The sequence below is a fragment of the Piliocolobus tephrosceles genome, chromosome 20, assembly GCF_002776525.5.
Source record: "Piliocolobus tephrosceles isolate RC106 chromosome 20, ASM277652v3, whole genome shotgun sequence".
Lineage (NCBI taxonomy): Eukaryota > Metazoa > Chordata > Mammalia > Primates > Cercopithecidae > Piliocolobus > Piliocolobus tephrosceles.
The window spans coordinates 18746704-18772903 of record NC_045453.1 but is presented as its reverse complement, the minus strand read 5'-3'; the positions used below and the strand labels follow the sequence as shown (position 1 = coordinate 18772903).

General features: G+C 53.2%; 1 protein-coding gene across 4 annotated transcripts; it reads left to right on the top strand.

Moving 5' to 3' along the window:
• The first annotated feature begins 1884 nt into the window (after positions 1–1884).
• Positions 1885–26199, top strand: ZNF335 (zinc finger protein 335). 4 transcript variants are annotated; one of them, XM_023197044.2, is made up of 28 exons: positions 1885–1996; positions 2659–2909; positions 4750–4990; positions 6079–6156; positions 6415–6720; positions 6820–6960; positions 8654–8800; positions 10741–10993; positions 11081–11258; positions 12503–12615; positions 14105–14123; positions 14252–14368; positions 14459–14535; positions 14616–14776; positions 15543–15775; positions 17056–17149; positions 17286–17380; positions 21061–21320; positions 22338–22449; positions 22524–22898; positions 24258–24400; positions 24480–24634; positions 24772–24875; positions 24964–25041; positions 25285–25368; positions 25453–25518; positions 25601–25682; positions 25772–26199. In XM_023197044.2, exons 2-28 carry the CDS (start codon positions 2709–2711, stop codon positions 25897–25899), a joined length of 4041 nt encoding a protein of 1346 aa, XP_023052812.1. In that variant the 5' UTR covers positions 1885–1996; positions 2659–2708; the 3' UTR covers positions 25900–26199. The 4 variants fall into 4 exon arrangements, with proteins under 4 accessions (XP_023052812.1, XP_023052814.1, XP_023052813.1 ...); XM_023197046.2 differs by lacking the exon at positions 1885–1996 and having other exon boundaries at positions 2169–2909; positions 25775–26199; XM_023197045.3 differs by lacking the exon at positions 1885–1996 and having other exon boundaries at positions 2170–2909; positions 6823–6960.
• The last annotated feature ends 1 nt before the right edge of the window (position 26200 follows it).

Here is a 26200-nt window from a genome sequence, read left to right as displayed (position 1 = left end):
GCACTCCAGCCTGGGCGACAGAGCCAGACTCCGTCCCCCCCCCCAAAAAAAAAAAAAAAAAAAAGGAGTTTTTTGTTTGTTTGTTTTGAGACAGCGTTTTGCTGTTGTTCCCCAGGCTGCAGTGCAATGGCGTGATCTCGACTCACGGCAACCTCCACCTCCCGGGTTCAGGCGATTCTCCTGCCTCAGCCTCCTGAATAGCTGGGATTACAGGCATGAGCCACCACGCCCGGCTAATTTTGTATTTTTCGTAGAGACGGGGTTTCTCCATGTTGGTCAGGCTGGTCTCAAACTCCCGAAATCAGGTGATCCGCCCGCCTCAGCCGCCTGAAGTGCTGAGATTACAGGCGTGAGCCACCGCGCCCAGCCTGCTTAAGAGTTTTTTTGAGACTTTCCCCCCCAAAATTTGTATCTTTCAATTAAGGAAAATAGCCTATGGAACTACAGAGACTTAGGGACAAAAACCAGAGCGCCTTATTCCCTCGTGTGCTCTTCCACTGCAAACTGCTAAAAAAAGTCTTTTTTTTTTTTTTTTTTTTGAGGCAGAGTCTCACTCTGTCGACCGGGATGGAGTACTGTGGCCGGATCTCAGCTCACTGCAAGCTCCGCCTCCCGGGTTCACGCCATTCTCCTGCCTCAGCCTCCCCGAGTAGCTGGGACTACAGGCGCCCGCCTCCTCGCCCGGCTAGTTTTTGTATTTTTTAGTAGAGACGGGGTTTCACCGTGTTAGCCAGGATGGTCTCGATCTCCTGACCTCGTGATCCGCCCGTCTCCGCCTCCCAAAGTGCTGGGATTACAGGCTTGAGCCACCGCGCCCGGCCAAAAAAGTCTTAATTAACAGAAGGTAGCATTTCAGGCATTCCGGAGGAAGGACATACCTTAAGGGCAGCAGATTTTAAATTAATGTTTTTTTCTTTCTCCACTTTTAAAGGATAGGTAGTTAACTTGGATTTATTTAATTTTTAAAACAGGGTCTGGCTCTGTTGCCCAGGCTTAAGTGCAGTGGTGTGATCACGGCTCGCTGCAGCCTCAACCTCCCAGACTCAAGCGATCCTCCCACCTCAGCCTCCGGAGCAACTGGGATTATAGGCACGCACCACCATGCCTGGCTAATTATTATTATTATTATTTTTTGTAGAGATGGGGTCTCGCTCTTTTGCCCAGGCTGGTTTGCAACTCCTGGGATCAAGCGATTCTCCCGCCTTGGCGTCCCAAAGTGTTGAAATTACAGGCGTGAGAGCCACAGCGCCCGGCCTCAGCTCTATTAATGTTAACAAATATGTATACAAACCTAAGGGACAAGCATTAACTTCCTCCATTTCCCCGACCCCTGCCATCCTTACTTGGCTCCTGAGTCCCCTTCATTGGATGTGATTTTGGACTAGCCCTTCCCATACCCAGACCTGTTTCCCTATCTGTACAACAATAATTATACATTCCCTTCCCAACAAAACACATCAAACCTAACGGACAGAGATCGACTGGGCTGCAGAAGCGCGCTAAGTAATAGGTCATGAGTCAAGTAAAATGACTGAAAACATAAACTCCTCTTGGGCCAAGCCAAAGCCACCCTCGGCCATCGCTCTTCCGGGCTGTTGTAGGAGGGGCGCGGCCAAGCCATCGCGAGCCACGCCCCAAGAGAGCTGGGCCCGCATTCGCCGCGCCCAACCCTGCGGCCCAGGGAAGGGACCCAGAATGACGTCACAACCACTCCTATGTAACACTCCGCCAGGAGATAAAGTAGTCCCCAACCCATAGTGGGCCCCATGCCAAATACTAGCCGACGTATAAAATCCCAGAGTCTCTTCAGACCCGATTATGGCTTTGAGGCCTCGAAGCGACCTTCCGGAACACTGGAAATGTGTCTTTCCCGGGAGCAGCGGGAGAAGTAGTTCCGGCCTACAATAGGCCGATGGGTTCCTCCGCAGCGGGGGAAAGAGGATGGCGACCTCGTCGATGCCGGAGTCAGAGAGGAACGTGGCTACGAAAGCCTCAGGTGAGCTTCAGGTAGAGTCAGGCGGCCCCACCGTACCCTGCCGTGGAGTGAGGTCACACTGCGAGGTTACCCGGAGGCGAGTTCCCGGGCCGGCGGGGCTGTCCGAACAGGGCCCCGGGGTCCCAGGCCCTTTAGTCGCTCTCGCACTTGCCTGAGCGGAAACCCGGCGCCACCACAAGATGGCGTCGGGCCTGGAGCACAGGCAGCGCCGGGGACAGCCCCAAGTCGCCAGGCCCCGAGACCGTCGCTGTCAGCCCCCTCCACAGGGGAACCGAGGGGGAGCGAACCACTGACCCAGGGGGCCAGCGGGCTGTACCACCGACCCTGCAACCCGGGGGGACGCGGGGGCTGAAGGGCTGAACCACGGAGTCCGGATAGGACTCACAGAGAGAAACGCTCCACGAGAATCGTGGGGGCGAGGGAAAGGGTCAAGATTACCAGCCATTGACCACCCTCACGGGAAGGGCCTTAGCCTGGGAAGCACAGCTTCTCCGTCAAGTTTTTCCCGAGCTCCCCTCGCAATACACCAGGAAGCCCCGCCCCGTCGGAGACTCAGTCTTTGCATCTGCAGAATGGGCGCAGGGGTGCAGCTGGGTGGGCTGCGGTTGCCGGGGCTGGGGAGATGGCCCACTTGTTCCAGCCACGGTCACCTCTCTTCGCAGAGTGAAGTCCCCAGACACTACGCCACGCTGTCAGGCAGCCCCCTGATCCGATGGAGGAGAACGAGGTGGAGAGCAGCAGCGACGCGGCCCCTGGGCCTGGCCGGTCCGAGGAGCCCTCTGAGAGCGGCCTGGGTGTGGGCACCTCGGAAGCCGTGTCGGCCGACAGCAGCGACGCCGCAGCCGCCCCGGGGCAGGCAGAGGCCGATGACTCTGGCGTGGGGCAAAGCTCGGACCACGGTAGCCGCTCTCAGGTATGGACCGGGCTAGACGGCGTGGGTGGAGGTAAGGACCGCGAGCGTCAGTGCCTGACAGCCGAGAGGAAACAGTCAGCAAGGCTTGTTTGTAGCTAATACTTTGTGTTTCTGGTTTCCTGTGAGCCAGGCACCAAGCCAGGCCCCTAAAATGGGGGCTTCATACCTTCTAAGACACATACCATTTTTCTCCACATCTTACAGAAAAGGATGCCGGGGTACAGAGTGCAGACAGAGCCAGGATTCAAATCTAGGCTATGGTCTTAGCTACTATAGTACCCACAGTCCTCACACTTTGAGAGGCAGATGTCTAGGCCAGGCGTGGTAGCTCGTTGCCTGTAATCTCAGCACTTTGGAAGACTGAGGTGGGAGGATCACTTGAGCCCAGGAGTTGGAGACCAGCTTGGGTAACATAGCGAGACCTCATCTCTACCAAAAAAAAAAAAAAAAAGGGGGGGGGGCAGGTGTCCTGGGTTAAGACCGGGTCCTGCCTCCAGTTTACTGGGAGACCTCTTTGAGCCTCAGTCTCCTGGCTAAAGTAGAGCAGAAATACTTGCTTTCAAAGGTGCTTGTGAGCTCCCACCAGACATCCTCTTGCAAACATTTTGTAAACCATCTCCTTCTGGCTGTGCCACTTCCAAACCGTGTGATCTTGAGCAAGCTACCCAACATCTAGCTCTGTTTCCTCATCTGTGAAGTGGGAATGGTAAATAGACCTGCCTCATAGAGTTTTTGTGAGGATGAAATAAATTAACATATGCAAAGCTAATAATTAAAACAGTGCTCAGCACATTGTAAGCACTCAATACGTATTAGCCATTCTTTGTTTGTTTGTTTGTTTGTTTTGAGACGGAGTCTGGCTCTGTCGCCCAGGCTGGAGTGCAGTGGCGGGATCTCGGCTCACTGCAAGCTCCGCCTCCCGGGTTTACGCCATTCTCCTGCCTCAGCCTCCCAAGTAGCTGGGACTACAGGCTCCCGCCACCTCACCCGGCTAGTTTTTTTGTATTTTTTAGTAGAGACGGGGTTTCACCGTGTTAGCCAGGATGGTCTTGATCTCCTGACCTCGTGATCCGCCCATCTCAGCCTCCCAAAGTGCTGGGATTACAGGCTTGAGCCACCACGCCCGGCCTGTATTAGCCATTCTTATTTGCAAGATAATGGTCATATTCAGTATATCACGTGATAGAAGTGCACAGCAGTGGTCATCACTTTGGGGTCCTGGGGTTTCATTAGTTCAGCAGAGATGGGGGCCTACCATGTGCTCAGCATGTGCTGGGCCCTAGAGATACAGCAGGGGAAAAGACAAGTTTGTTCCAGGCCCTTGTGGAGGGCACAGTCTGGCAGGGAAGCTGTTACAAGGCACGATGAACCCCACAGTGGTATGGTGCTGGGGACACAGGCAGCTGCAGCACTGAGGGTGAAGAAGTCCTGACTTGGCCTCAAAGTCAGCATTGACTTCCTAGAAGAGGTACCAGCTAAATGGTGGTGAGAAGGCTGGGTAAGATTTAGCCATAGGGTGATGCTGGGAAGAGTTTCAGGCAGAGGGGATGATTTATGCAAAAGCCCAATGACAATAGCTCCCCCTGGCTGTGGCTTAGGAGTCCCTTCCCTTATTTTGGGGTATCCCGTGATGAGATCCAGGGACCCTGTGACTTTTTCCTGGGGGACTCTGTGATTGGAGGGCCTCTGTCACTGGTCCTCAGTGGGGCTGAGGGCATGAGTGGCTCCACTGACCATGTCCTTGGGCCAGAGAGCTCTGTCTAGCAGGTGGGAGTTGGCAGGCTGCCCTGCCCCATACCCTGCTGCTAAACTTCTTACCTCCCTGTTTCATGCCCCTCAGGAGGAGGTATCCGAGAGCAGCTCGAGCACAGACCCCCTGCCTAATGGCTACCTCCCTGATTCATCGTCTGTGTCCCATGGACCAGTGGCAGGGGTGACAGGCGGTCCCCCAGCACTTGTGCACTCTAGTGCACTCCCAGACCCCAACGTGCTGGTGTCCGACTGCACAGCTTCCTCCTCGGACCTGGGCTCAGCCATCGACAAGATCATCGAGTCCACCATCGGGCCCGACCTCATCCAGAGTGAGTCGGGCAAAGGAGCCCCACAGGGGTTTTCCTGCAGTGTCCTGCAGCCAGCTGTTCCCACCCTAGCTGCATGCACTCAGGCAGATTACTTTCCCATGCGGAATGTGCAGAGTGGAAACAGTCACCCCTGTCTCATGGTGGTAAATGAGGATTTAATGAGACAACACGATAAGGTTCTCAGCATAGCGCCTGGCATATGACAGACTCTCAATAAATAATATAAACTGTTATTGCTTACCTTGTGCCCGGGACTGTTCTAGACTTTACATACAGTAGTTCATTTAATCCTTCCAATAACCCCAAAAGGTAAAGAATGTTATGTTCACAGTCCAGATGAAAAATATGAGGCACTGAGGACATACATAACTTACCCACTGTCACCAGCAAGCAGTGTGGGGTGTCGGGCCATGAGCTCAGACAGTCTGACTCCAGAGCCGTGTCACCCAGGCTGGAGAGCAGTGGTGCAATCATAGTGTGCTGCAACCTCAGACTCTTGGGCTCAAGGGATTCTCTGCTTCAGCCTCCAGGGTAGCTGGGATTACAGGTGCACACCACCTTTTTGCTGGGTTGGCCAGGCTTTTCTTGGACTCCTGGGTTCAAGCACTTCTCCTGCCTCATCCTCCCAAAGTATTGGGATTACAGACATAAGCCGTGACACATGGTGCTGTACCCACTTTTTGTTAATGATATTTATAGAGACTATAGTACCTCATAAAGCCCTGGGATAGTCTGGGAAGCCAGCCCTACGAAAGTGGTGCACGAGCTAGTCCTTTACTTTGAGAAGTTTGGAGAGGAAGGAGGACGTTTCAGGTTTGGTGGTCAAAGCCTGGGCAGCTGGTGTAGCTGTGGCATCTTGTGTAAGTGTGGGCCAGCTGCTGAGTCAGCATGTCACACTAGACCTCCAGACAGCCCTGCCAAGGGAGTCAGCTGAGGCTCAGGGGCGACACAGCTGGTTTGCAGTCACCATGGGAGCCAGAATGAGTGCGGACCAGCCCTGCTCACAGACCAAAGTGGGGCCCATGGGGGTGGGCCTGGCGCTGGGAACCCCTCCCCAGGAGGTGTGACCCTTCCCCACCTCTGCCCAGGCTGCATCACTGTGACCAGTGCCGAGGATGGCGGGGCCGAGACCACGAGGTACCTGATCCTGCAGGGCCCAGATGATGGTAAGACCCCGGGTGCCAGAATCAGGGAAGACCTGCGGTGGGCAGGGGGATAGATGAGGACGGGCTCTGCTGCGGATTCCCTCTGTGGCCCTGGCAGGGTATCCACTGCTCTGGGTCTCAGTTTTCCTACTGATGGGGTGGCCTCTGGTGAGGAATTTGGTTCTGCACTCCCTGGGTCTGCCTAGGAGGGGTAGCTACAGCTCACGGCCAGTGCTGCCCTCCATTTAACCGCCCACCAATGGCCTCACCCACCCCCAGGAGCTCCCATGACATCACCAATGTCCAGTTCCACCTTGGCCCACAGCCTGGCAGCCATTGAGGCCCTGGCAGATGGCCCCACATCCACATCCACATGCCTGGAGCCACCTGAGGAGGCACAGGGTGGGCCCAGCTCCCCGGTGCAGCTGCCTCCAGCCTCTGCTGCTGAAGAACCAGACCTGCAGAGCCTGGAGGCCATGATGGAGGTGGTGGTGGTGCAGCAGTTCAAGTGCAAGATGTGCCAGTACCGGAGCAGCACCAAGGCCACACTGCTGCGCCACATGCGGGAGCGCCACTTCCGTCCAGGTGCCTCAGTAGCAGCCTAACTGCTTGGACTGGATGAGTGGGGGTGGGGTGCTGGGAGCCAGACATGGCAAGCTTGTCATACCCTCCCCCCACCCCCAGTAGCAGCAGCCACAGCAGCATCTGGTAAAAAAGGACGTCTACGGAAGTGGAGCACCTCCACCAAGACCCAAGAGGAAGAGGGACCGGAGGAGGAGGACGATGACGACATTGTAGACGCTGGAGCCATTGATGACCTGGAGGGTAGGCCACCAGGTTTCTAGGCCTGCCATCCCTATGCCCATCTAGACATACTGAGCTTTCACTTGGAGGGCCAGGAAAGGGGAATTGGCATAGACACATCCATAGGTCCCTCCAGTATAAGACAGAGGAGGTTGTGCTCTGGGACCAGGACCTTTGTGTACAGTTGTGCAGGCTGCACACTGGAAAAGAGCACAGGGGGCCCTATTCACAATTGCACCACAGAAATAGAATACAAATAAAGGTGCGAAGAAGGTCCTCGCCCTGTTGCTCAGGCTGGAATGCAGCATCATGATCGTTGCTCACTGTTACCTTGAATTCCTGGGCTCAAGCCATTTTCCCATCTCAGCCTCCCAAGTAGCTAGGGCTACAGGTGCCTGCCAGCATGCCTCGCTAATTTTTTAGTTTTTGTGGAAACGGGTCGCCCAACCTGGACCACATGGCGAAACCCCCATCTCTACGAAAAATGCAAAAATTAGGCTGGAGTGGTATGTGCCTGGAGTCTCAGTTACTTGGGAGGATCACTTGAGCCCAGGAGGTCAAGACTGCAGTGAACTGTAATTGTGCCACTGCACTCCAGCCTGGGCGACAGAGCGAGGCTGTCTTAAAAAAACGAAAAAAAGAGGAATGCTGGGCGTGGTGGCTCACGCCTGTAATCCCAGCACTTTGGGAGGCTAAGGCAGGCGGATCACATGAGGTCAGGAGTTCAAGACCAGCCTAGCCAACATGGTAAAACTCTGTCTCTACTAAAGATACAAAAAATTAGCTGGGTGTGGTGGTGGGCACCTGTAATCCCAACTACTTGGGAAGCTGTGGCAAGATAATCACTTGAACCTGGGAGGTGGAGTTTGCAGTGAGTCGAGATCGTGCCAGTGCACTCCAGCCTGGGTGACAGAGCAAGACTCTGTCTTGAAAAAAAAAAAGAAAGAAAGAAAAAGAAATTGTCTTGCTGAGTTGCCCAGGCTGGTCTCAAACTCCTGTCCTCAAACAGTCCTCCCACCTCAGCCTTCCAAAGCACTGGGATTACAGGTGTGAGCTGCTGTGCCTGGCCCTAAAATATTTCAGTATGCTGTCATTATAACAATTGGTGTTTTGGCTGGGCACGGTGGCTCATGCCTGTAAGCCCAGCACTTTGGGAGGCTGAGGTGGACGGATCACGAGGTCAGGAGATTGAGACCATCCTGGCTAACATGGTGAAACCCCATCTCTGCTAAAAATGCAAAAAATAAATAAATAAATAAAATTGTTGGTGAGTTTTTTAATACCAATTTTTTGAAATTCATTATTTTACACTTAATTATATCTCAGTTTGGACTAGGCATATTTCAAGGGCTCAATATGGCCAGTGGCAGCTGTTTTGGATAGGGCCGCCATAGAGTTTGTGGACTTTAATGTTTATTTAAACTTTTTTCTAACTGGCCGTACACTGTCTGGAGGAAGGGGTGCCTTTTCCCTGTTCACATGAAGGTGCTTTATGAGCTAGTGGTAGGTGCCAGGAAGGGTAGAGAAAGAACTTCAGGGGCTCAGAGCAGGAACACCAAATCAGCCAGAGGAGACCAGGAGGGCTTTCTGGAGGAAGCATCACTGTGGGCTCAGAGGAGGAGTGTACACAGGGGTGGGGAAGTGAGCTGGGGAGGGAGTTAGGGCTGAAAGGACAGGTCCCGCCACTGTTCACCAACTTTACTGTCCCCCACAGAGGATAGCGACTATAATCCAGCTGAGGATGAGCCCCGAGGCCGGCAGCTTCGGCTCCAGCGCCCCACCCCCAGTACCCCAAGGCCCCGAAGGAGACCTGGCCGACCCCGGAAGCTGCCCCGCCTGGAGATCTCAGACCTCCCAGATGGTGAGGTTTGGTCTTGGGAGAGGCTCATGTGGGTGGGTAAGGAGTGGCCTCACTCCCTGCTTGTCTCTGTGGAGTTCTGGGGACTAAGTGTGCCCTGCAGGGCAGCTGTCTCAAACCAGCTCACCTGCAGGCCTCCTGAGAAAGGAGAAAGCCCTCAAAGACTCAAGCTCAAGAAACCCTGACTCAGGAATCTATCTCAACTTTACGGAAATGCCTTTCACCACAATTTGTCATAGCAAAAGAGAAATTTGGATCTTTATCACGGAATGAATAAGATAAATTTTAAATATTACTGAAATAAGAAGAGAGAAGTAAGTCTGAGGCCTGGGACTATCAGAGGAGCCCTGGTTCAGAGCATTAATGGCTGGGGGACAGGAAGGACCCAGCCGTGGTGTGAGCACCGGCTCTGCCACCTGCAGTCTGTGTGACTTGGAGCTTAAATCTCCAGTCCCTTTATTTATGCATGGAGGTTTTTTTTTTTTTTTTTTTTTTTTGAGACGGAGTCTCGCTCTGTCGCCCAGGCTGGAGTGCAGTGGCCAGATCTCAGCTCACTGCAAGCTCTGCCTCCTGGGTTCCCGCCATTCTCCCGCCTCAGCCTCCTGAGTAGCTGGGACTACAGGCGCCCGCCACCTCGCCCGGCTAGTTTTTTTTTGTATTTTTTAGTAGAGACGGGGTTTCACCGTGTTAGCCAGGATGGTCTTGATCTCCTGACCTCGTGATCCGCCCGTCTCGGCCTCCCAAAGTGCTGGGATTACAGGCTTGAGCCACCGCGCCCAGCCACATGGAGGTTATAGCAGCATGCCTGTTAGGATTGCTTAAGGGTTAAATACACACAAAAGAGTACAATGGCAGCTGTTTATGGTTGGAGAATTGTTATATTATTATTGTTATTTGTTTTTGAGATGGAGTTTCACTGTTGCCCAGGCTGGAGTGCAGTGTCATGATCTTGGCTCACTGCAACCCTCGCCTCCCAAGTTCAAGCGATTCTCATACCTCAGCCTCGAGTAGCTGGGATTACAGGCGCCCATCACCACACCAGCTAATTTTTTAGTAGAGACAGGGTTTCACCATATTGGCCAGGCTGGTCTCAAACTCCTGACCTCAGGTGATCCGCCCACTCAGCCTCCCAAAGTGCTGGGATTACAGGTGTGAGCCACCGCACCTGGCCTATTTTATTCTTTAGTCTCTGTTTCAAAAAGGCCTTTTTACCGAGGCATATATGTATGGAAAGTTACACATATTCTGCCTAGGTCAATGAGTTTTCACAAGGTGCACACATCTGTGTAACCAAGCACCTATATAACCCAGTCAAGAAACAGAATGTTACCTGCATTGTCTGTATTGTTAATTTTTTTAGTACATATTTAATGTTTAAATACCGTCGATGTTTTTGAAGAGGTAACTGATTTAGATCGTCCAAACTTCAAATGGTTTGCAAGCACAGAAGTCACGTCTTCTCCCTCCTTCCCTCCCATCAGCCCTCCAGCTGCCTGACCTCCCTAGGGCATGCGGGTGTTAAAGCACTGCTATTGCTTTCCAAGCCTTAGAATGTTCTGCGAAGCCACCAGAGCTGCCATTCTGGCCTCCTTTGGATAAATGGGGCAAATGAGACTCCGGGAGAGGAATGGCTTTGCCTGTGGGTGCACAGCACATCAGTGACAGCTGTGCCTGGAACCCAGGTCTCCTGACTGGAAGGTCCCAGCTCTCGCCGCTGCTCTAATCCAGGCCAGGTCCTACCATGCTGACAGAATGTTGGCTGTTGGGCGGTAGGATCCACGCTGCCCTCTAACCAGAGGCTGTCTGTGTCATGTGACTCGAAGCACCCATCAGTGGTCTATGATGAGTGGGTGGGAGGATATTTTGGCTGGCCTCTGGCCCACTTGTCCACGTCTGTCCTGGTGTGTCAGTGGCTGGCTTGTGACCTGGCATGTCCATGACAGGTGTGGAAGGAGAGCCTCTAGTGAGTTCCCAGAGTGGACAGAGCCCTCCAGAGCCACAGGATCCCGAGGCTCCCAGCTCCTCAGGCCCAGGGCACCTGGTGACCATGGGCAAGGCAAGCAGGACCCCTGTGGAAGCTGGTGTGAGCCAGTCAGATGCAGAGAACGCAGCCCCCTGCTGCCCGGATGAGCATGACACTCCACCCCGGCGCCGTGGTCGACCTTCCAGGCGCTTCCTAGGCAAGAAATACCGCAAGTATGTGGAGCAGAAGTGAGGGTGGGGCAGGTGTGTGGTTAAGCCACCAACCCCACCAGACCTTTCCCCAACACCCTCTTCCTACAGGTACTATTACAAGTCGCCCAAACCGCTTTTGAGGCCCTTTCTGTGCCGCATCTGTGGTTCTCGCTTTCTGTCCCACGAGGACCTGCGCTTCCACGTCAACTCCCATGAGGCTGGCGATCCCCAGCTCTTCAAGTGCCTGCAGTGCAGCTATCGTTCCCGCCGCTGGTCCTCTCTCAAGGTGCGGGAGCCAAAGAGGCTTGGGGCTCATGGGAGGGTGAAGAAGGCAAGCAGAGGCCAGCTGGTGCCACTGAGGAGAATGGAGTCACAGAGCATCCTGGCTCACCGTCCTGCTGCTCTTCAGGATGCGTGTCTGGCTCATTGGTGCACTGAAGAATGCTCAGCTCCTCAGAGCCTGCAGGAATGTGGGGAGGTGCTGGGAAGGGCTGCAGCGGGCAGTTTTGCAGGCAGCACAGTGCACAGCGGCAGCATATCTTTGCCACCACAGACACCGTAAAACTGTTTTCATCTGAGTCCATGTGTTAGAAAGATTTCCAGCAGATGGCAGTCATGTGTCTCAAGAAAAGCGTTCCTTTTAGGCCAGGAGCAGTGGCTCACGCCTGTAATCCCAGCACTTTGGGAGGCTGAGGTGGGTGGATCACCTGAGGTTGGGAGTTTGAGACCAGCCTGGCCAACATGGAGGAACCCGTCTCTACTAAAAATAGAAAATTAGCTGGGTATGGTGGTGCATGCCTGTAATCCCAACTACTCGGGATGCTGAGGCAGGAGAATCGCTTGAACCTGGGAGGCAAAGGTTGCAGTGAGCCAAAATCACGCCACTGCACTCCAGCCTGGGCAACAAGAGCGGGGGAAAAAAAAGAAACCACGGTTCCTTTTTCTCCTTAATGCAAGCTACCACGTGGCCTGCAGCAGCCCTGAGCCTTTTATGCAGTAACTGGATAATTAAATCCTTATTGTGGCCCAGTGAGGTCGTAGGTGTCCATAGTCCCATTTTACTGACCCAGGAAACCGTGGCTCGGCCTGGCCAACGTGCAAGTTGGCAGCTGTGGGAGAGGGTACTTTCAGGCATGGTGGTCAGAGCGAGCCCCTGTGCTCTGTGCATGCTGTGCTTTGGGCTGTTCTCTGGGTTCTGCAGAGAAGATGTCCTGTGACACAGTGGGAGGGGTGGAGGCTGTGGTGCCATGCTGCCTGGCTTCAGCTCCAAGCTCTGCCATCACAAGGTCCCTCCACCCTGAGTCAGTTCCTCTGTCAAGTAGTGAGCCAGCACGGAGTGGGTGCTCTCGCTGGGGAGAGTCCTTGGGCCTTCCTAGGCTTTGACCCTTGCATCGGGGTGTGTTGTCCACACGCCTGTGTTCTGTGAGCTGCTCCTGCAGCAACCCTAAGGCTGTGGCCACAGGTGAGGTAGGGACGGGGATGGGAGAGGAGGCCAAGCCCCAGCCCACTGTCGTTTTGTCTGTCTCCCAGGAGCACATGTTCAACCACGTGGGCAGCAAACCCTACAAGTGTGACGAGTGCAGCTACACCAGTGTCTACCGGAAGGACGTCATTCGGCACGCCGCTGTGCACAGCCGAGACCGGTCAGTATGGGGGTGGGAGGGACCCGGGCAAGAGACGCCAGGTTGAGTGGGGCAGTGGAGGCCCGGGATAACCATGGTTCCCACTTACTGCACTGCTGCTCTGAGCCAGCCCTATTTGCTGCACGCTACAGGCATGAGCAGAAAGGCAGTTCACCCCAGATCATTTGGCTCAGAACAGGACAGTACGAGGACTTTGAGGTCCCCAGCTCAGCCTCTTACCTCTTGTGAGCTTTAGTTTCTCATCAAATGGGGGCAATTGTTGAGGAGATTGAAGGAAATTATGTACCTAAAGGAGTTCAGTAAATGATCCAAGATCTTCCGGACTCCAGATCCTAATTATCTCTCGCAGGGCTGAGAGTGCACCTGAGAGAGAGAAACAAAGTTCTTAGGCGCCTAATGATTGCTCACAGGATTATAATTCGATCTGGAGCTTCAGGTAGGAGTTGGCTTCATGAGAGGTGGTTTGTGAGCAGAGGTTGGAGACAGATCCCCTGGGACAGCTCCAGCTGTGTGTGTGGAAAAGCCAGCCCAAGATGCTTTGAGGTTTCTTTTTTTAAAATGAAAAGAAAAAAGGAGGCCGGGCGCGGTGGCTCAAGCCTGTAATCCCAGCACTTTGGGAGGCCGAGACGGGTGGATCACGAGGTCAGCAGATCGAGACCATCCTGGCTAACACGGTGAAACCCCGTCTCTACTAAAAAAAATAAAAAAACAAAAACCAGCCGGGTGAGGTGGCGGACGCCTGTAGTCCCAGCCACTCGGGAGGCTGAGGCAGAAGAATGGCGTGAACCCGGGAGGCGGAGCTTGCAGTGAGCTGAGATCCGGCTACTGCACTCCAGGCTGGGCGACAGAGCGAGACTCCGTCTCAAAAAAAAAAAAGAAAAAAGGGGGGTTCTGTGGCCAAGTAAGATTACTGTAGGATCACCAGCTTGCCAAGCTGTTCAACACCTCTTTCCTGCAGAATTTCTTAGAGCTTTTATTGACTGATTGACAGAGTCTCACTCTGTCACCCAGTCTGGAGTGGAGTGGCACAATTACAGCTCACTGCAGCCTCGGCCTCCCAGGCTTAAGTGATCTTCCTGCTTCAGCGTTCGGAGTAGCTGGGAACTACAGGTGCTAACCACCACAGCCGGCTAATTTTTTATTATTTACTAATTTTTTTTTGTAGAGACAGTGTCTTGCTATGTTACCCAGGCTGGTCTCAAACCGCTGGCCTTAACTGATCCTTAGAGCTTTTAATATGCAGATAACATTTTGTGATTGATAGAAAGAATGTACCATTTCACAAATATATTTGAGTGCAGAATATGTTATTTTCAGCGTGCCTCTTAGCATTTTCCCCAGTGAACTCCAGCTGGGGAAGCACTGTTCTAAAAGAAAGGGGCCTTGGCAGGGAGTAGGCTCAGAGCTGAGACTGGGTCTGTTCAGTGTGAGAGGATCTAGAGTGCGTTTGGGGAAGCCCTGGTCTAACTCCTCGGCCTTTTCCCCCCAGGAAGAAGAGGCCAGATCCGGTGAGTCTGGGGTGCTGGCCTGGGAGGGGAGCCTGCCTGGGGGTTTGTGGAGGTGGGGACAAGAGGGGAGGTTTTATCCTCCCTCCTCTCCTTCTTTCTCCAACTGGCCCCTTCTTACGCCTTCCTAGACTCCAAAGCTGAGCTCTTTCCCCTGCCCTGTGTGTGGCCGTGTGTACCCCATGCAGAAAAGACTCACGCAGCACATGAAGACGCACAGCACTGAGAAGCCCCACATGTGTGACAAGGTGGGTGGGAGCCAGGGCTGGGGCTGGGAGGAGGGCCTTCCCTGGGCAATGGAGGGTGATGGCCATCTCACTGCTCTCCACCCCTCACAGTGTGGAAAGTCCTTTAAGAAGCGTTACACCTTCAAGATGCACCTGCTCACACACATCCAGGCTGTTGCCAACCGCAGGTACATCCCCTCAGAGGCCCTTGGGGATGGGAGCAGTCCCCAGCTCATCACTGAGCTTCCCTCCCTCTAACTGCCTCCAGGTTCAAGTGTGAGTTCTGTGAGTTCGTTTGTGAAGACAAGAAGGCACTGCTGAACCACCAGTTGTCCCACGTCAGTGACAAGCCCTTCAAATGCAGCTTTTGTCCCTACCGCACCTTCCGAGAGGACTTCCTGCTGTCCCATGTGGCTGTCAAGCACACAGGTCAGGCTGGGCACACCCCAGTCCCACTCACCAGCCCTCAGCTCCCTCTGCCCCGATCAGAGGCTTAGCTCCCATCCTCTTCCCCCTCGGTAGCCACAGAACAGCCCAAGTGCTTCAAGTGTAAAGAGAATTTCCCATGGGCGTATTTACCCTAACCTGAGCCTGGGTTCCCGCTTGGCCAGTTTTCTCTGGATGGCTCTGGGCCGGTCACTTGCCCTCTCTGAGCCTTCCATATTTATGAAATGGGGGAATCAGAAGTGCCTGCCATGTGACTATGATGAAAGTAAACTCCATTTGTTCCTTGAGCCCTGTGTGTGCTGGCACTGGGGCTGGAGAGGAGGCTCTTCTAGGCCCTGTCTTGGCAGATGAAGCTGCAGAAGCAATGCCATTGGCTTGGCCCACGGAAGCTGCACTGCAAACATTGTTTCTTTGGTGCTTAGCTACGTGGTCAGCACACTAGGGGCGATTAGAGAAAAGGAGCCAGGGGTTCCGTTAGCCAGAGTCCTGTGATGACCCACAGGAGGAGCTTGTAGTTACATGACCTTGCAAATAGGCATGCACAGGAAGGCTGTTGAGTGCAGAGGGCAGCCTTGATTCATTTCTGTCCTGGGCTACCAGAACAGACAGCGGCATGTGTTTGCCAACATATGGGAATGAATCTGTGGAAGTGAGTCAGTTGGAGAGATCCTTAGGATCAAGAAAGGATTCCTGGAGCGGGTAGGCTAGGGATGGACAGACTTAAGCTTGCCCCAACATGTGCCTCCAGGGGCCAAGCCCTTCGCCTGTGAGTACTGCCACTTCAGCACACGGCACAAGAAGAACCTACGCCTGCACGTACGGTGCCGACATGCAAGCAGCTTCGAGGAATGGGGGAGGCGCCACCCTGAGGAGCCCCCCTCCCGCCGTCGCCCCTTCTTCTCTCTGCAGCAGATTGAGGAGCTGAAGCAGCAGCACAGTGTGGCCCCTGGACCACCTCCCAGCTCCCCAGGACCTCCTGAGGTAAGGTCAGGGCATGGGTCAGGATGACAGAGTGAGGCCGCTTCTCCCAACCCCAGCATCATTTGCACATTGAGGTGCAACAAAATAATACCTGCCTCTTGAGACTGTGGTAAAGACTCGCTGAGTCACACATATGCGAGCCCTAAGCTTAGAGTATAAGGGTGGCTTTCTAGTGCTGGTCATAGAGAATGGAAATACTAGTAACTTAACTGTGATCATAGTTTTTTATTCTGTCTTATACGAAAATTCCACAGGTCAGCAGTCTAGGGCTGGTGTGGTGATTATACAGTCAGAAGGGAATAAGCTCTCCGTATCTTTGCCCAGTCATCTTAGGCATATGACTTTCATCTTTGTAGTTGCCTCATGGTCCAGTATAGCTGCAAGAGCACCAGCCTTCCCAGCCACATCCCAGGCAGGAAGCAGGAGGAAGGGATGGGGAGAGGCAAAAAGGATATCTGCCATCTATCTATCATTCCTCATGAACTTCACCTGAAGATCATTGCTTAGTCATGTGGCCACACTTTACCTAGCTGCAAGGGAGGCTGAGAAATGTCTTGGAGCTGGGTACACTGCCACCCTGGTAAAAATCAGAGTTCTGTTAGCAAGAAGGAAGAGGAGGATGGATTCAGGATAGGTAGCTAGCAGTCTGTGCCACGTGAGCAGACACAGTATCCCCAGAAACATGGACCACATGACATGCTGGTAGATCGCAGGCCCTGGAATCACACAGTCATGGGTTCAGGCCCTCACCCTGCTATGTATTAGGAGTGGGATTCTTGGCCAGCCACTTCACCTCTCTGAGCCTTAGTGGGTTCATCTGTAGCACTGAGCTAGTATATTTTGAAAAGTGGTTATGGGCTGGGCATGCTGGCTCACGCCTGTAATCCCAGCACTTTGGGAGGCCGAGGCGGGTGGATCACTTGAATCAGGAGTTTGAAACCAGCCAACCAACATGGAGAAACCCCATCTCTACTAAAAACATAAAAATTAGCTGGGCATGGTGGTGGGCACCTGTAATCCCAGCTATTCAGGAGGCTGAGACACAAGAATCACTTGAACCCAGGGGTCAGAGGTTGTAGTGAGCTGAGATTGTGCCATTGTACTCCAGCCTGCATGACAGAGAGAGACTCCGTCTCAAAAAAAAAAAAAAAAAAAAAAGTGGTTATGAAGATAAAACAAGCCAACAGATGTAAAATGTCTGGCAGATCAGAGGTGCTTGGTAAATGGCACTTGAATCTGGGCCAGCCCCTCTCAGGCGTGGCCATATGTCCACCCCATAGATACCCCCAGAGGCGACACCTTTCCAGTCATCCGAGGCTCCCTCACTGCTCTGTCCTGACACCCTGGGCGGTGCCACCATCATCTACCAGCAAGGTGAGCTCTGTGGGAGAACAGGAGCTCTGAGTGGGGCAGGGGCAGGCGTGCTGGTGGCGGCTGGAAGATGGAGAGGGGGTGGTATTGGGTGCCAGTTTTCTAGCACTTTGTCAGGCTTAGATCCCACCCCACCCAGGAGCCGAGGAGTCGACAGCGATGGCCACGCAGACAGCCTTGGATCTTCTGCTGAACATGAGTGCCCAGCGGGAACTGGGGGGCACAGCCCTGCAGGTGAGTTTACCTGGGAACCTGCTCTCCTTCCCAGCTTCCGCAGGTACCCATCCCTGCACTGGACACTGGGACTAGAGGACCGCAGTGTATCAGAGCTGCCCCGCCCTTGGGAACTCCAGGGTAGTGGAGGAGACAGATCCGCTGAAGTCTGGTGGGCAAACACAGAGAGGAACAGGCTTTGCCAGGCAGGCCACGGGGTCTCCCGTCCATTCTCCGGAATCACTGGTGACCTGCCAGGTGGAACAGTACACACTGCCTCTGTGGCATCTGGGCCCTGTTCTTGTTTTGTCTTCCTCCCGCCTCTGCAGCCACCATGTGCCTGTGGGTGCCCCCACAGGGGTCTGAACTAGCTTTTCCATCCAAAAGAGTACCCTCATTCCAGGACACCTCCCACAGCCTGCAGACCCCAGGGCTTCCTCTAGATCAGACCATTCTCTCGAGTTCCAGGGGTCTTGGTTCCTGCACCTCCCCAAAGTTCAGCACCTTTGCCCCTCCCCGCCCCCCACTTCACATGTGGCCTGGTCTCCAAGGCAGAGAGAAGTTTATTAGCCCCTCCTGTTTCTTAGCCTCATGAGAAGATGGAGAGTGTTTTTAAAATAGTAAATTCCAGAAATCTTCACAGAGTTTAGTTCATGGCAATTAGGGGCGTATAGAAGTTTTACATTTTTAGATAGGAAAATTTATCAGTCTTTTATAGTTTTGCCTTTGGTATCATCCCTAGAAAGACTCCTCCAGCTTGTATCCCAAGATTATATAAGCATTCATTTATATTATATTATATATTAGGGTTTTTTTTTTACACTTAAATCTTACTCCACCTGGAATTTATTTCTGATGTATGCAGAAAGGTAGGGATCGATTTTTTTTCCAGAAGTCATCCTATGTGGTATCTTCCCCTGTGGTTTGAAGTGTCCTCCTTCTCATATACTAGATTCCCAAATACGTAGGAATCTGTTTCTAGGCTTCAGTTCTGTTCTATTGATTTATCTCCTGTTCCCATGCCAATCTCATGTGGTAGAGTTTTTCTGCTTACAAAAGGACATGCTTGTAAAAGAAACAAAACGGGCCTAGCATGGTAGCTCACGCCTGTAATCCCAGCACTTTGGGAGGCCAAGGTGGGTGGATCACCTGAGGTCAGGAGTTCAAGACCAGCCTGACCAACACGGAGAAACCCCGTCTCTACTAAAAATACAAAATTAGCCGGGCGTGGTGGTACATGTCTGTAATCCCAGCCACTCAGGAGGCTGAGGCAGGAGAATCACTTGAACCTGGGAGGCGGAGGTTACAGTGAGCCGAGATTGCGCTATTGCACTCCAGCCTGGGCAACAAGAGCAAAACTCCATGTAAAAAAAAAAGAAAAAGAGAAACAAAATGAACATTAGAAAATGTTTCAGTAGAAGGTGAAAGTCCTTGGCATTTCTCCCCTCCCCTCAGATACCCAGTAAATGGGTTCAGACAAATTTCTTCAGGGCTTTGTTCATGCTCATACTAACACCTAGACCTTTGTTCCTTAAAAATTGGGATCACATTATTGCTGCTTCTCAGCATCATCTTTAACTTAACAGCGTGTGATGCATGGCCTGGCCAGCACCTGCAGTTACCCTCATTCTCCTATGATCTCCATCTTGCATCTCTGTATCATTCCATCACATGGATGTTCTCAGCTATAGTTTAGTCCTTTATTGGCTGGGTTCTTTCATTTTATATTAATTCAAGCAGTGCTTCACTGTACATACATTTTCAGTGCTCATAAACTTTTTTTTTTTTTTTTTTTTTTTGAGATGGAGTCTCACTTTGTCACCCAGGCTGGAGTGAAGTGGCGTGATGTTGGCTCCTTGCAACCTCCGCCTCCTGGGTTCAAATGATTCTCCTGCCTCAGCTGCCTGAGTTGCTGGGAATACAGGTGCATGCCACCACACCCGGATACTTTTTTGCATTTTTAGTAGGGGTAGGGTTTCATCATGTTGGCCAGGCTAGTTTCAAACTCCTGACCTCAAGTGATCCGCCTGCCTTGGCCTCCCAAAGTGCAGGATTACAGGCGTGAGCAACCCTGCCCAGCCAACATTTTTGTAGTATTTTTAAAAAACCTACAAGAATTATTAGTGGGTCAGAGGGTATGGTGCAAAGCCTTGTAAAAAGATATGCCAGTATACATGGCCACCAGTAGGTATATTTTCCTGCATTCATGCCAATACACTGGGTATTATCCATCTTTATAAATCTTTTTTTTGGCGGGGCGGGGGTGTGGTGACAGAGTCTCACTCTGTTTCCCAGGCTGGAGTGCAGTGGCGCGATCTTGGCTCACTGCAGCCTCTGCCTCCCGGGTTCACACTGTTCTGCCTCAGCCTCCCGAGTAGCTGGGACTACAGGCACACACCACCTAGACTGGCTAATTTTTTTTGTTTGTATTTTTAGTAGAGATGGGGTTTCACCATGTTAGGCAGGATGGTCTCGATTTCCTGACCTCATGATCCACCTGCCTCGGCCTTCCAAAGTGCTGGGATTACAGGCGTGAGCCAACACGCCAGACCTGTCTTTGTAAATCTTTACCAATCTTACACCTGTAATCCCAGCACTTTGGGAGGCCGAGGCAGGAGAACTACTTGAGTCCAGGAGTTTGAGACCAGCCTGGACAACATGGTGAAACCCTGTCTCTTAAAAAAAAAAAAAAATTAGCCAAGTGTGGCAATGAATGCCTGTAGTACCAGCTACTTGAGAGGCTGAGGTGGGACGATCACTTGAGCCCAGCAGGTTGAGGCTGCAGTGAGCTATAATCACACCACTGCACTCCAGCCTGAGCAATACCCAGTCTCAAAAAAAAAAAAAAAAAAAGAAAAAGTAGTTGTGTGACCGTAAATGATATTGAACTTCTGTGTGTTCAGAGACCATTGTATTCCTTTTCTAAAGTACCCGTTTGTGTCCTGCATGTGTTTTTCTGTTAAGTTGTTTTTAGTTATTGCTTTGCAGGAGCTCCATATATGAGGGAAGTCCACCTTTTATGAGTTGTTAAATATCCCCGAACCCCAATTTCTTTGTTTTTTGGCTTCATTTTATGGTTAATTTTGCTCTAGGTTTTATCTTTCTCTGTCATGATTAGAAAAATCTCCCTACCCCAATTCTAAAATACTTACCTACATTTTTTTTTAATGTATTTAAAGTTTTATTTATTACATTTTAATCTTCAACCCATTTGAAGCCGACTATAGAATAAGATGTATACTGGAGCTTTTTTTCTGAGTGTCAGTTATCCCCAGTATTTCTTGACTGCAGCACTATTGGCATGTTGAGGCAGATACTATTGTGTGAAGGCAGATACTATTGTGTGGTGGGGCAGTTCTGTGCATTATGGGATGTTCAGCAGCATCCCTGGCCTCTCCCCACTACATGCCAGTACCATCCCCCTCCTGCTGTGGTAAGAAATGTCTCCAGACATTGCCGAATGTTTGTGGGGGGCACAATTGCTCTGCCCTATTCCTGTTGGTCTATTTCCAGTTGCTGAGTGGGATTTGGAAAGCCAGAGTATATTTTAGAAAGAACTTGGATTATTCAAATGAGTGGTGGCAGTATTGGTCTGACTAGAGTGTGTGGGTGCATCTGGGACACTGAGATGGGAGAGGCATCTTGCATACCTGCTTCTCTGCCACAGATGCCTCCCATCCTGCCCCCTGGTGCTGTTGCAGGTGGCCGTGGTGAAGTCGGAGGACGTGGAAGCAGGGTTGGCATCCCCTGGTGGGCAGCCCTCCCCTGAAGGTGCCACTCCACAGGTGGTCACCCTCCATGTGGCAGAGCCAGGGGGCGGTGCGGCAGCCGAGAGCCAGCTAGGCCCTCCTGACCTACCACAGATCACCCTGGCACCTGGTCCATTTGGTGGGACTGGCTACAGTGTCATCACGGCACCCCCTATGGAGGAGGGGACATCAGCTCCTGGCACACCTTACAGGTGAGACCTGCTGCCTGCAAGGCCCCTTTCAGCTTTTTGTAGGTGTGGTTGGTCAGTTCGATTTGGGCCCCACCCAAGCCTAGTTGGCAGGAGGCAAAAATCCCAATACACATCAAGTGATTGGTGGTGGAGTCTACCCTTCTCAGGAGGTCAAGAGCTACCATTTTTTAGCCACTTAAATGTTCCAAGCACTTGGCAGTCATGATGGGACCTAAGCCATTCCCATGAGATCCAGATTTCCCTTGTTTTACAAATGAGGAAATGGGCCAGGGAGGTTAAGTGACCAGCCTGAAACCACACACGCAGTAGGTAAGATTTGAACCCTGGTCCCTTTGGTTCCCATGCCAAGTACTCTTCTTGAGCGATCCCAGGTGTTCTCCAGTTCTGACATTCCGAAGCAGCTCAGGCCTCTTTACCAGCATTGAGGCCTGGCTCCTGCACTTGGCTTCCCTACAATGAATGAGCTTGGGCAGGCATGTTTATGTTCACCAAACTCTTAGGCCATCTGAGGAAGCCCTGAATCCAAGTGCCAAATTGTTCAGCTGTGCTGGGAGTCAGGATGCCCGGGCCCATGCCCTTGGCCAGCACCTGGGTGGCCAGTCTCAGCATTTGCTCTCTGCTCTTAGGCAGCAGGTCCTTGTTAGCCTTGCCTCTTCCACTAGCTCCTGGTAGTGGATTCACCATTTGCTACTGGTTGGCCTGGTCCCTCTGTCCTGCTCAACTTGGCCAGACTTGGGTTGGACCCCTCTGCCTCACTGTGTGCCCCCCACCTTGCCATGTTTACCGAGGAGGACAAGGATGACCAGTTTTTGAGAAGGACCTATGATTGAGTTGTAATCATTTACAAGAGAGACGGTAGAGGGTCATTTGGTAACGGCACAGCCACAGTTGAACCCTGGGCCCTTCTGACTTGAGTCCATCTTTGGTGACAATCATCCCTCAGTTGATGCCTGTTGCTTGGGGAAGGGGGCTCCTGTGGCCCTCCATCTTCTCCTAGAACCTTCTCCGTGCCCACAGCGAGGAGCCCTCAGGAGAGGCAGCCCAGACTGTGGTTGTGAGTGACACCCTAAAAGAAGCTGGCACCCACTATATCATGGCTACTGATGGTACCCAGTTGCACCACATTGAGGTGAGGCTTGGGGATGCCAACCACTGCCCTACCTCCCTCCCCTTCTCAGCACCTCATGCTCCGTTTCTCCACAGCTCACCGCAGATGGCTCCATCTCCTTCCCAAGTCCAGATGCTCTGGCCTCTGGTGCCAAATGGCCCCTGCTGCAGTGTGGGGGGCTGCCCAGAGATGGCCCTGAGCCTCCATCTCCAGCCAACACCCACCATGTAGGGGACCCCCCAAGCTCTGCCTCCCCACCTCCTGCAACCAGCAAAGCCCTGGGCCTGGCAGTGCCCCCCTCACCACCGTGTGCAGCCACTGCAGCATCAAAGAAGTTTTCCTGCAAGATCTGTGCCGAGGCCTTCCCTGGCCGAGCTGAGATGGAGAGTCACAAGCGGGCCCATGCTGGGCCTGGTGCCTTCAAGTGCCCCGACTGCCCCTTCAGTGCCCGCCAGTGGCCCGAGGTCCGGGTAGGTGCTGGCGCTCCTGTGTCTCTGCTGTCATTCATTGGGCCACACGTTTGTATAACAAACCTTTAATGAGTGCCCTTTCAAACCAGATCCTTTGCCCCCCTCTGAGTGGATGAGATTGGTCAGAGATGACTCGGCAAGGTCCCAGCTCTCAGGGAGCTTGGTCTGGTGGGGAGGCAAACCAGACACAATGTGACTAATGCCAGACAGTGTTCCAAGTGTGAACCAAGGGTGCAGGACAGAGAGCAAGTCATTTGAACTTGAGTGTGCTGGGGAAAATGCCACAGGAGGGATGGCCAAGCTGGGCCTCCAGGAGCAAAGGCACAGAGGTGTGAGACAGAGGCATGGCTAGGGAGACTTGAACGTCTACAAAAGGGTCCCCAACCCAGGTCCACAGACCAGTAGCCATCTATGGCTTGTCAGGAACCAGGCCACACAGGTGGTGAGCGGCAGGTGGGCAAGCATTAGCCTGAGCTCCACTTCCTGTCACAGCAGCTGCATTAGAGTCTCATAGGAGCACAGCCCCATTGTGAACTGTGCATACAAGGGATCTAGATCACACACTCCTTGTAAGAATCTAACTAGTATCTGATGATCTGAGGTGCAACAGTTTCATCCCAAAACCATCACCCTGCACATGCTGTGAAACAATTATCTCCCATAAAACCAGTCCCTGGTGCCAAAAAGATTGGGGACCACTTGTCTAGCATACTGAGGGCACAGAAGTTTGAGGTAGTTGGGGAGCCACCATGGAGGCTAGTGGGCAGGTTCACAGCCCAGCTTGGGGCCTCCCTGTTTGCCTGAGGATTTCCAGTTTTCAGATCCAGTCACGCACTGCATCCTCCCCAGAGGTCAGAGAGGGAAGCAGGGCCTAGAGCCCCACCCCTACAGATGCAGAGGTGGAGGCTCCGTCAGGCAGGCCTCAACCCTAGAAAATCAGGGCCCGGGTCAGGCACGGTGGCTCATGCCTGTAATGCCAGCACTTTGGGAGGCCGAGGCAGGTAGATCACCTGAGGTTGGGAGTTTGAGACCAGCCTGACTAACATGGAGAAAACCCGTTTCTACCGACGGGACCTCCACAAGTCCCCTCATCCAACCTCTAAGTTACATATGGGTAAACTGAAATTTTCCAATTGACCTAATAATGATGGAACCTATGGCCTTTCACTTTTAGGACACAGCAGCACCAGATGTGGATCTGGCTTGGCCTTTCTACTCAGCTTCTTGTTAGTACATAGGATTTTGGTTTTCCCAGGTCCACTTTGCCTGGTTTCCCTGATCAGCTGTCGGCAGGGATCTGGGGATTTGTTGCCATCTGTCCTGACCCAGCTGATGCCCCCAACTCTGCCCTCTCTGCAGGCGCACATGGCGCAGCACTCAAGCCTGCGGCCCCACCAGTGTAGCCAGTGCAGTTTCGCCTCCAAGAATAAGAAGGACCTGCGGCGGCACATGCTGACTCACACCAAGGAGAAGCCTTTTGCGTGCCACCTCTGCGGGCAGCGGTGAGGCCACATACCGATGGGTGGGGACCGCTGGGCATGTATGATGGAGCTAAGCTGAGCCACCTTTTATCCCCTTCAGTTTCAACCGTAACGGGCACCTCAAGTTCCACATCCAGCGGCTGCACAGTCCTGATGGGAGGAAGTCAGGAACCCCTACAGCCCGGGCTGCTACCCAGACTCCAACCCAGACCATCATCCTGAACAGTGATGACGAAACACTGGCCACCCTGCACAGTGAGCTGCCCCTGGGGCCACAGGGTAGATCCAGAGACTTGGGCCACTGCCCCAAAAGGCACCTCTGGGCACAGTAGAGGCTGGGGCATTGCAGGTTTCCCTGGACCTCACGTGAGCATCCTCTTCTCTTTGCCCAGCTGCACTCCAGTCCAGTCACGGGGTCCTGGGCGCAGAGCGGCTACAGCAGGCACTGGGCCAGGAACATATCATCGTTGCCCAGGAACAGACAGTGACCAATCAGGTAAGAGTCAGGACTGGGGGCCCTCTGGCCAGTGACAGGCAGGGGTTGGGATAGAGAAATGAGGCTAGAGCTGGCTTGGTCCTGGCAGGAGGAAGCCACCTACATCCAAGAGATCACCACAGCAGATGGCCAGACCGTACAGCACCTGGTGACCTCCGACAACCAGGTGAGCTGCTAGCTACTGCTGGTGCCCTTAGCTGTGACCTCCTACCCTCCCAACCAAAGACCCACATCGGGGAGGAGTGATACTTTCCACACCACCCCTCCTGGGGTCCATGCTTGCCAACAACTGCATTGTTGCTGGTGGTTGTCACTAGTCTTCCACTCTGCCTTCTTAGCTGAGCTCCTGGAGAGCGAGGCCTCAGCACCTGCCTCCTTGCCACCACTGCCACCCTCCCCCCGCCCACAGGTGCAGTATATCATCTCCCAGGATGGTGTCCAGCACCTGCTCCCCCAGGAATATGTTGTGGTCCCCGAGGGCCATCACATCCAGGTAGACCACACCCTGGGATGAGGGTGGGGTGTGAAGGGCTGCATGACCTCTTCCCGGAATCACAGCTTGGCTTCCTCTCTGCAGGTACAGGAGGGCCAGATCACACACATCCAGTATGAACAAGGAGCCCCGTTCCTTCAGGAGTCCCAGGTAGGGCCCTGGGAGGACAGGGAGACCTGGGGCACTGGCAGGGTTTCTGCAGGCCAGTATCTTATCAGCTTTTCCCCTCCAGATCCAGTATGTGCCTGTGTCCCCAGGCCAGCAGCTTGTCACACAGGCTCAACTTGAGGCTGCAGCACACTCGGCCGTCACAGGTATGGAGCTGGACCCTGAGGAGCACAGGGCTGGGTTTGGACCCAGCTCCTGAGCCTCCAGCTCACCATACTTTCCCCTCCCCTGGCAGCAGTGGCTGATGCTGCCATGGCCCAAGCCCAAGGCCTGTTTGGCACAGAGGAGGCAGTGCCTGAACACATTCAACAGCTGCAGCACCAGGGCATCGAGTACGACGTCATCACCCTGGCCGATGACTGAGCCCTGAGGGCCCAACACAGATCATGGATTTGAGGCCAGCACTCCTGGGGGTAGGGGACCACCAGGACTCACCTCCCTCTTCATTTAGTATCTCCAGATACTGGACAGCCAGCATCCTCTCATTCCTAGGGAGCCAGACCTGTGCTGTTGGGGTTAGGGGCAGCCATGGGCCCCGGCCAAGACGTGCTGGGTGCCCTAGCCTGCAGGCAGGCTTTGGGATAGAAATTTATTTTTGTTTGGGTGGACCCACTGGCCTCTCAGTCTCAATAAAGGGACTGGAGTCCAGTCCTGAACAGCTTAC

Coding starts and splice junctions, on each gene's coding strand:
- ZNF335 (XM_023197044.2), top strand. CDS start 2,709: ATGGAGGAGAACGAGGTGGAGAGCAGCAGCGACGCGGCCCCTGGGCCT. Junction 17,150..17,285: donor CACCATCATCTACCAGCAAG/GTGAGCTCTGTG, acceptor CACCCCACCCAG/GAGCCGAGGAGTCGACAGCG. Junction 25,369..25,452: donor CCGAGGGCCATCACATCCAG/GTAGACCACACC, acceptor TCCTCTCTGCAG/GTACAGGAGGGCCAGATCAC.